Source organism: Lactuca saligna, chromosome 7, assembly GCF_052625555.1.
Source record: "Lactuca saligna cultivar CGN05327 chromosome 7, ASM5262555v1, whole genome shotgun sequence".
Lineage (NCBI taxonomy): Eukaryota > Viridiplantae > Streptophyta > Magnoliopsida > Asterales > Asteraceae > Lactuca > Lactuca saligna.
The window spans coordinates 126160512-126169881 of record NC_136423.1 but is presented as its reverse complement, the minus strand read 5'-3'; the positions used below and the strand labels follow the sequence as shown (position 1 = coordinate 126169881).

At 34.1% G+C, this 9370-nt stretch overlaps 2 protein-coding genes across 2 annotated transcripts; one reads left to right on the top strand and one right to left on the bottom strand.

The window, feature by feature from the left end:
* The first annotated feature begins 1241 nt into the window (after positions 1-1241).
* TH1 (thiamine biosynthesis protein) lies at positions 1242-4737 on the top strand. The gene is made up of 9 exons (XM_078964210.1): positions 1242-1378; positions 2352-2624; positions 2713-2787; positions 2883-2958; positions 3032-3107; positions 3195-3329; positions 3435-3499; positions 3577-3961; positions 4027-4737. Exons 1-9 carry the CDS (start codon positions 1322-1324, stop codon positions 4562-4564), a joined length of 1680 nt encoding a protein of 559 aa, XP_078820336.1. The 5' UTR covers positions 1242-1321; the 3' UTR covers positions 4565-4737.
* A 910-nt stretch (positions 4738-5647) lies between these two features.
* TIM44-2 (translocase inner membrane subunit 44-2) lies at positions 5648-9161 on the bottom strand. Its single transcript, XM_078964505.1, has 14 exons — positions 8912-9161; positions 8675-8790; positions 8212-8295; positions 8002-8077; positions 7855-7899; positions 7362-7757; positions 7214-7282; positions 6924-6988; positions 6765-6833; positions 6602-6674; positions 6381-6485; positions 6216-6287; positions 5983-6045; positions 5648-5914 (listed from the first exon to the last, which is right to left on the bottom strand). Exons 1-14 carry the CDS (start codon positions 8987-8989, stop codon positions 5783-5785), a joined length of 1443 nt encoding a protein of 480 aa, XP_078820631.1. The 5' UTR covers positions 8990-9161; the 3' UTR covers positions 5648-5782.
* Positions 9162-9370: the final 209 nt, after the last annotated feature.

Here is a 9370-nt window from a genome sequence, read left to right as displayed (position 1 = left end):
CAGGTTGATTAGGGAATAATTTCTGCCACGGTTGAAGCCGTAAAGTTAACTGATCACAAGCAAATTTGAGTGGAAGGAACCTACAACCACGAAAGAAGGAAAAAGTTGGGAAGATATATGCAAAAACAACACCAACTCCACGCAGAAGAAGATTTATGGTGGGAAACATCCATGGTGTAACATTTACAGTTGAAAACTATTACATTTGAAAACTATTTACATTTGAAAACTAAATACTGTTGAAACTACTTCGATTCAAATTCTTAAAAGTTGTGAACTCACCAGCATTATGTTAACTCTCTTCCAGCAAACATGTATTATCCGGGAAAGAAGAGCAGGAAGCTTACGCTTATGGATTAAGTTTTTGAGTCACATTTTTTATAGATTAGTAATGAAGTTTTATAGATTAGCCTCCTGTTAGAGCCTAGAGGCATAAGCTTATGTAATATTAGTAGTTGTAACTCTATACAAGTATCAATGTAATCCCTTTTCAGTAAGAAGATTTCTCACTTTTATGTTATTTGTTGTGGTTGTTATTTGTATTCAATGATTGTGATCCATGACAACGTCTCACCGTCTGAAGATTTCGTCGTCGGTCAGAGGTGTGACAAAACTCAATATACATCTGCTATTTGTTATCCTTCAAATGCGATTTACTCACCAAATTTCCTATATTTTCGTTTTTTTTTCCAAATAAATCATAAATAAACATATTATAGATGTAGAAAACTTAATAAAACATGATCAAAACACTAAATAAGTAGAGATCTTATAAAGTTTTTAGGTTGATACATATATTCAACCATTAGAGAAGTTGAGAGAATTTTCTGCACGCTGAAAACTAAAAATAAAAGTATTCTTAAAAAATTAGAGTATTTACACTGAAAACTAAAAATAAAAGTATTCTTAAAAAATTAGAGTATTTACACTTGCAGGCCATGGATCATTACTAGGCTAATTCGTAGTTCAACATACCTAAATATCAGGTGGAAAGTAGGATTTTTCATGTGTGACTAATCATTTGTGAAATGGGCTACTATTTATCAAAAATTGCTAATTTTTTGTTATTTCTTTATAAAGTAATTAACGGTTTTTACTAAATTTATAAATTTCTCTAAATTGAAAATGATAAAATAGTCTTTTTCATTATAACAAAGACCAAATTCGAAATTTGTAAAAAAAAAAATTACAAATTACAGACATTTTTGCAATTTTTTCAACAGTACAAATGACAGTGAAAGACACACTTGGTAGACATGACGACTGGAGATGCTTCGAGGCCCTATTGACAATATCTCCCGCTTTACTCATTTATCAATATATGGGTTTCCTCCTCTCAAGCACCACCTCCACTTCCACCTCCATTATTCATCACAAGGTGCACTCTTTATCCTTTACAATTAGAACGCAAGTTTTATTCCGTTCTGTTCTTCATAATCGTAATTTACCAGGATTTCTACTCAATTCACTACCCAATTTTGTTTCTGATAGATTTATGGTCGTAAGAGTATGATTGCTAGTTGTTTGTTCTCAAATAATCGATAGATTATCCTTTTTCGTGTGAAGGAATTTTCAGATTGTGCGATGATTGATCATTGATTGTACTATAGGCTCCAGCATACGTTGGATGTTCAGTTCAGACCTAGCGTGTGTTTGGATGTTCATCATTTGTTATCGCGATTCTCATGCTGTTAACTGTAGTTATGATTCTGAATTTTTCAAAATTAACCAGATTTACAGCGAGCAAGAGAACTGATTAGTGAGATAAATGTAAAATTATCTGATCATCCATGGCTTTTTTCAACTGATTCTAATTCTTTAAATTGCAATAAATACTTCGAACATGTATATATCCCAACCCAACACTACCCTAGTAGTAGAAAGCTGCAAATGTTTGAAAACTGTGGATTCGAAGGGTAATCTGGTTTTACTCGCGACGTGGGGTTTTAATGGGTTAAATCGATTGCTTTTTTAACCCTAAAACGTTGGTCTCTCTACGTCTTATTACCACAACTGAGTCACTTATTAGTCCTCAATCGATCTCAGCATCGATGATAGTGATTAGCTCAGTAATTTCTTTCTCATCTAAGTCCTTTCTATTCCATTAACGATTACTTGAGTTTCTTTTGCTTTCTGTAAATTTTTAATTGTTTGATTTCTGTTCTCCCAAGTAATTTGTTCTGATTTTCCCAAAGTCTGCATATCATCAGTTCATCACTCTTTCTGATTTTGCCGATACCTGATTGTCAAATTCTGCAACTCTGCATAACATCACTTCATCACTCATCACTTCTGATTTCTGTTTATATCTAATGTTTATATTTCCTAACTTTTTGATTGATTACCCTCAGATATGTACAACATTCATCTCAAAACAAACTGGTAGACAAGGGTTTGACCAATTTGGTGCATTGACTCTCAAAGCAATAATGCCTGAAGAAAAGTCATTAACAATCACAAATGATTCCAACAACAAAAAAACACCCCATGTTTTAACTGTAGCTGGCTCTGATTCAGGAGCTGGTGCAGGAGTTCAAGCTGATCTTAAAGCTTGTGCTGCAAGAGGAGTCTACTGTTCCACTGTCATCACTGCTGTAACTGCCCAAAATACCCTTGGTGTCCAGGTTTAAAACCAATTTTCTTTTTATAGTTTTCTAGTATAATACGAAAATGTTTCTTTCTTTTATATATCTTTTAAGTATTCTTTTGTAGGATGTGAGCATTCTTTCAGAGGAGTCTGTTGCAGCCCAGTTGAAATCTGTCTTGTCAGATATGCGGGTTGATGTTGTAAGATTATGTTAATTATATATTAATTAAGTAAAAAGTAATTCACTAGAAATTTCACAAAGATGTTTTCTTTTAATATTGATATCAACTTTTAGGTGAAAACTGGCATGCTTCCTTCAATTGCCATGGTCAAGATCCTTCTAGATAGTCTAAAGCAATATCCAGTTCAAGGTATGACACATTTATTGAAATTAGATTAAGTCATTTTTTGAAATTTGACTTGGTCAAACTTTTATAAAGGCAGCTTTAGTTGTTGATCCTGTTATGGTGTCTACTAGTGGAGATGTTCTTGCTGGACCTTCAATTCTTGATACATTTCGGTAAAATACCTAAAATTATATTATTTTATTAAATGCAAGAAATATCATTAAATATGCTTTCTTTGATTTCTTTATTAACTATTTCAGGAAGGATCTTTTTCCTATGGCTGACATTGTGACTCCAAATCTAAAAGAGACTTCTGCTTTACTTGGTGGCATACAATTAGAAACAATTAGTGACATGCGCTCTGCAGCTAAATCTTTACATGATATGGGCCCACGGTATTTTTTTTTTTTTTTTTTTTTTTTTAATAAAAGTATTTGTTGTATTGACTATTGACTATTGACTATTGAATTAGCTTATTCAGTTTTATGTATTGTTCCCAGAAACGTGCTTGTGAAAGGAGGCGACCTTCCTTCTTCCTCTGACGCTGTAGATATTTTTTTCAATGGTATGCCAGAAATTACTCTTTTGCCCCTTGTATACATCTTCTTGTTAACTTTTTCATTTTTTTAAAATTGTTTTCAGGTAAAGATTTTTACGAGTTGCGTTCATCACGAATACAAACTCGAAATACACATGGAACTGGTTGCACATTGGCATCATGTATAGCTGCTGAGCTGGCAAAGGGTTCTTCAATGTTGTCAGCTGTTAAGGTAGCAAAAAGATATGTTGAGAGTGTATTGGAGTATAGCAAAAGCATTAATATTGGAAATGGATCTCAAGGTCCTTTTGATCATGGGTTAAAGCTAAAGAGAAGTGTGTGTAATTCAAGTAGGATGCAAGTGTTTGAGCCAAGCGACCTCTTTTTATACGCTGTCACGGATTCCAATATGAATAAAAAATGGGGCCGTTCCATTACCGACGCTGTTAAAGCTGCCATCGAAGGCGGTGCCACAATTGTTCAGCTCAGGTTTACTGTTATCTGTTGTTATCTGTTATCTGTTATCTGGTATCTGATATTTGTTATCTGTGTAGGGAAAAAGAAGGGGAAACGGGAGAGTTTTTGGAATCAGCAAAAGCATGTGTGGAAATATGTCGGCTCCACAACATCCCTCTTGTAATAAACGACCGCGTGGACATCGCGTTAGCATGTGATGCGGACGGGGTCCACGTGGGGCAGTCGGACATGCCGGTTGCCACGGTGCGGGCCCTTGTGGGGCCCGATAAGATCATTGGGGTGTCATGCAAGACACCTGAACAAGCGTTAAAAGCGTGGGCAGATGGTGCTGATTATGTAGGATCGGGAGGGGTGTTTCCGACCAACACAAAGGCAAATAACCGGACGATTGGTTTGGATGGGTTGAGAGATGTTTGTTTGGCTTCCAAGATTCCGGTGGTGGCGATTGGCGGCATTAATTTGGGGAATGCTAAGGAGGTGATGGAGTTGGGGGTGGTGAATTTGGAAGGTGTGGCGGTGGTTTCGGCGGTGTTTGATCGGGAATGTGTGGCGGCGGAGACGAGGAAATTGTATGGTTTGTTGAAGGAAAGTGTTGTTGGGAAGGTGATGGTGTGATTTTTTTTTTTTTTTATTAGTGTTCGATTTTGGTTGTAAAATAAGGTAAATCCTCCGTTGTAATAAGTTACTTATTTAACTGTGAAGGATAAATGTTGTGGTAGGAGTTTTCTTGAAATAACTGTAATCGTGATGGGTATTTGATTTTGCGAAATTTAAGAGCAACTTAAATATTTCTAATGCAGTATTTGAATACTCAAGCTTTAATATAACTAAGCTTGATTACACTACTCATAATATACTTTTATGTTTACTTTATGCTTAGATTTATGTTTTGTGACGGGTAAACTTACATAACCTGTCATGGTATTTGGGGTCAAAACTAATATATTGGAAAATTCTAGAATAGGTATACACATAAATGCTCATAAAAACCTTTTTTTTTTTTTTTTTTTTTGTCTATTTAAACCCTAATATTGTTTTGCATAGACTATTTTTGTTCTATTTTCATGAAAAGTTTTACGTGGCTTTAAAAGCCATATATGACTTTAATAATGTTATTTATTAAGATGGTGTGAAAAAATACAAGTCTTTTTTTGTGAAAAATACGTTCATAAGAATATATTGCTTACTTTTATGTAACCTTTTCAAAATCTTCTTCAGAAATAAGTTCTCAATCTTCTGCATCATCTTCTTTATGTCAAGCTATTTATAATTCTCACCCTCCTGATTTGAACAGAAACCGCTTATAGGATGTGGTGATTGCACAAAACCGTTGAATTCATGGATTGATAACACCCAAACATATGTTCCCTACTTTCTTTAAGAAAGTATTGTGTTGAAAATTTAATTTACTTTCTTTAATATGTATTTTTTTTACCTTAAGAATAATACAAATAAGTATTTTATGAAGAAACAATTAACAAAAGGATAGCTTACAAACCAAACAACAATACATAGAAAAATGGAAACAAATTCAATTCCGTTGTATTTCCATATTTCGAAGGAATACACATGTTTAAACATCTTGAGTATGTTAGCATTTTCCCAAAAAAAAAACTTATTTTTGCTACTAAATTACATGAAGCTCTCATGTCAAAATCTATTCAAATGAAAACATTAGGAATGCAAGAACTCATCATATGTTGAATTTCAATCTCATTCCTTTGATGGATTTTAGGAAGTTATAACAAAACCAAAAAATAGAAACAAAAATTTCCCTGTATCCCCAAAGGAATTAATAACGCAATATAAATTAATAACCACTTTATGATGATTTTAAATGAGAGCCCGAATGCCAACTTGTTGCATATCTCTTAGCTTCCAAATTGGCATATGTCCTCCTTCATCACCTTCTTCCGCTTCCACAAGTTGCATTGCCCACAAATAATGAACCGTGTGGATTGTATCCTACAAAGTCAAAGTCAAAGTCAAAATCAACAAAGTCAAAGTCAAAGTCAACTACAAATAAAAAGTACCTTCCCGCCTTCTGTTATTTCACCGAGTCTATCTCGTACACAATACACTTGTTGTGTTTGAAACTGTAAAACCAAAGTCAGTTAAGTATAACAAGAAACAACAATTTATTTTTAAATTTTATTATAGCATCATATACTTTGATTTCTTTATAATTTAATTGAAAGAAAATCAAAACATGTTGCTATTTTTTGTATTTAACCCTTTTGGGTGTGAAAACATGTATCAAGTATACCCCAACAATAATCAAGGGAGTGTCGCCCATCATTTTGGTCTCTCTTACATCCACTTCAGATATATGTAATATCTGCATCAATTTTATTAAAAATTGGTAAAGTGTAAAGTCATTATGCTTTTACAAAATAAAATAAAAACAAATTATTTGAATATTTTCTATAACCTTGTTATCATAAAAAGTACCCTGCGACTCACAGATCCTTTGCTCTGCTTTACACCTCTCAATGATTTCAGGGGAACAATATTTCTCCAATACTTCAGTCTCTCCCTGTAAATTTTCAAATTTTAATGTATAGATTTTCAAATTAAGTGAAATAAATAATAGATATAATATAAATCCATATTAGAATAGAAAAAAAGATTAAAAGACAAGTTCAAACTTACCTTGATGTAGGACTTGAGGACTGGTTTCACAATTTCTTGGACATCAGATACAAAATCAGGCAAAGAAAAATATCTGAGAAACACAAAGTTTAAATATTTAGTTCATGGGTTATAATTTATAAATCTTTTTTTTTTTAAAAGACAAAATGCATAATCATCATACGGGTCTCGGCGACGAATTTCCTTAAATGACATTGCAGCATCTGTCTCTCTAAACACACTTTCATTGATACTGTTGCAAAAAAAAAATACAATATTACCCCTTTTGCATCATATAACAAAAGCTTTGTATGTGAGAAATATGTTAGGAGAAGCAGCATACTCCTGAATTTTGTGAACTACAGGATGATCACTAGTCTCCCATCTTTCCCGCATATCTTCTGCAATCTGGAAACCAATTGACAAAAGAACAGGAACAAATTACCATAATACCCTTTTGAAATTAAACACACGTGCAAAACAAAACAACACTTCCAAAGTTTCATGTTGAATGGATTTCATCATTCATAAGGGAGGGTAGAACTGTAGAAGTACATCAATTCTACACATCCTTTTTTATTAAAAGACCAAAATACCCTCCTGCAAGCTTGGTGAAATTGCAAATGATCATACCTCTTGGCTTTTTGTCACAACAGGTTCGCTAAAGCCACTAACTCGCTTGAATAACGGATGACCTTGCATCTACAGAATACAAAAAATTAAATTTGATTGATGATTTGATATAAAAGAAAAACTAAAAATCACTCAAAAAAAGACTCACTTTTGCTTTGAAAGCCTCCCACTTTTTATTGAATTTTGATTGTTTCACAGGTACAACAGCAATATCTGTTCTTGTACTTCTTTCAACATTAGCTTGTGAGGAAGCAGCTTTGGCTCTTTTCCTCTTACTTGGGCTACCATTCAGCTCATCTTTCACAATGTCATAACCCTTTTTTGCTAAGTCAAGGACTTTTGCGTCTTTTGCCTTTTGAAAGGAAGAAGAAACACCAGACCTGACCTTACTAAATATTGTTTCTGCTGTCTCACCATATCCAGATTCCTGTTTCTTATCTCCCTTCTCTCCTGCTGACTTCTCATCATCTTTTGAAGCTTCATTTGCAGAAGAACTGGAGGATTCTGTGGACTCCTGCTTCCCAATCCCTAAACTTTCCTTCACCTGTAACAACATGAATTAACTTATTATAAGTTCATAATCCAACCTCAAATGGCAGAATAGAACTGTTCAAACTTAAATAGATCCACAGTCTACAGACCTCTTCTGTAGCAGCAGAAACCTTCTCCTTAAGATTCTCGGATACCTGATGAACAGGTTAAAAGAACTTGCAATTAAAAATTTCTGGTGAAAGAAATTAGAAAAATGATAAAAAGATTGAAGAGGGAAAGAGAATGGATTATGGAACCTTCTTTGCTGTAGCTTCTGCTTCAGTCCATGCACCATCCACACGCTTGTAAAGCTGCTCAGTTGTCTGCTTCGTTCTGCATTCGCCAGTTCACCATCTCAGGGCCTTCATTAGAAGTGTCTACCAGCTTTGACATACAACGGTATGTCTCAGCCTATAAGCAACTAAAGCAAAAATTATAAATTAAGAAAGCTTTTTGGTACAAATTACCTAACTTTTAAGTCTTCTTTCACCCCTTTCAGCTCTTCAGTCTTCTCCTTTAACTCTTTGACCGTTTGTTGGAAATCCTGATTTCTGAAAGCAGGTAAATTAACACAATGGAGGAATCTCTCTGGATTATCAGTGTTTGATCAGAAAAGCAATGCCAACTTTATAACCAGATAAAAGTATATGAAAGTGCATCACTTCTTTGTTTCATGTTGAATTGAAGAACAATGGGGCTCCTTTTTCTTTCTTCGTTTTAGGTTTTAGGTTTTCAGTTTTCAGGTTGTTTATTTGATAAAGTGAAGGTCTCAACCACTCTACCTTTATCCACCACATATTTTCATCAATAACTGGTTCAAAACGCAATCTCTTGGTGAACAAATTAACGTACTAAATTAATCCTAATTCATCCTTAGAACATAAAAAACTTATACCACCTTCAAGTTTAAAAAATCAATAAGAACAGTACCTGTTCACTTCGCCTTTAATCTTTTTCGAGAACTCGTTAAACACGCTGAATTCACGATACGTAGAGTTCACATTTGCGCCTCCATGTAACCTTAACCTCAAAGCTGATGTGGAAACCTAAACACATCAAAACCGAAAAACAAAATTAATTAACAGAAAACTTATCTCAAATCCAAGGCAACTAAAACTATTTCAATACAACACAATACAACAACGATCAATTTAAGTAGCTACGAACCTGTTTGTAAGCTAAACTTTGCCGATAAAGCGGCTGCTTAGAGAGAAATAAATCTCGCACCAGCTTTCTTGTAGCCATTGGAGAACTTATCCAAAGAGATTTCAGAGAGTTTATGACAAGAAAATATGAATCAAAATCAATTTAGAGAACAAATTTCTTTCCGGTTCGCATACGATGACAGAACGCCAGAAAGGGTTTTGCTTGGGGATGAAGATATTTTGTGCCCTAATGCGTCCATGTAGTATAACAATATTCCCCCCAGCGAACTACGATGTATTTTCTTTTAAGCCCTTCAGAATAGAAGTTATTGCATGCGTACAAGGAAATTATGAGGATTGTGTAAATTACAGTTTTGGTTCCTCGGGTAAGTATTTTTCTACAGTTTAATCTTAGTTTTTAAAAATTGATACCAAACATCCTTATATTTCCAAATAGCCATGTACCATGGAATGACTTTAT

Bases quoted from the DNA above. Each gene is read 5' to 3' on its own strand.
- TH1 (XM_078964210.1), top strand. From the start codon at position 1,322: ATGGGTTTCCTCCTCTCAAGCACCACCTCCACTTCCACCTCCATTATT. The intron at 1,379-2,351 runs GTGCACTCTTTA...GATTACCCTCAG, and splicing joins CCTCCATTATTCATCACAAG to ATATGTACAACATTCATCTC. The intron at 3,330-3,434 runs GTATTTTTTTTT...TATTGTTCCCAG, and splicing joins TTACATGATATGGGCCCACG to AAACGTGCTTGTGAAAGGAG.
- TIM44-2 (XM_078964505.1), bottom strand. From the start codon at position 8,989: ATGGCTACAAGAAAGCTGGTGCGAGATTTATTTCTCTCTAAGCAGCCG. The intron at 8,296-8,674 runs GTACTGTTCTTA...ACCTGCTTTCAG, and splicing joins ATTAAAGGCGAAGTGAACAG to AAATCAGGATTTCCAACAAA. The intron at 6,989-7,213 runs GTATGATCATTT...ATTGGTTTCCAG, and splicing joins TTGTGACAAAAAGCCAAGAG to ATTGCAGAAGATATGCGGGA.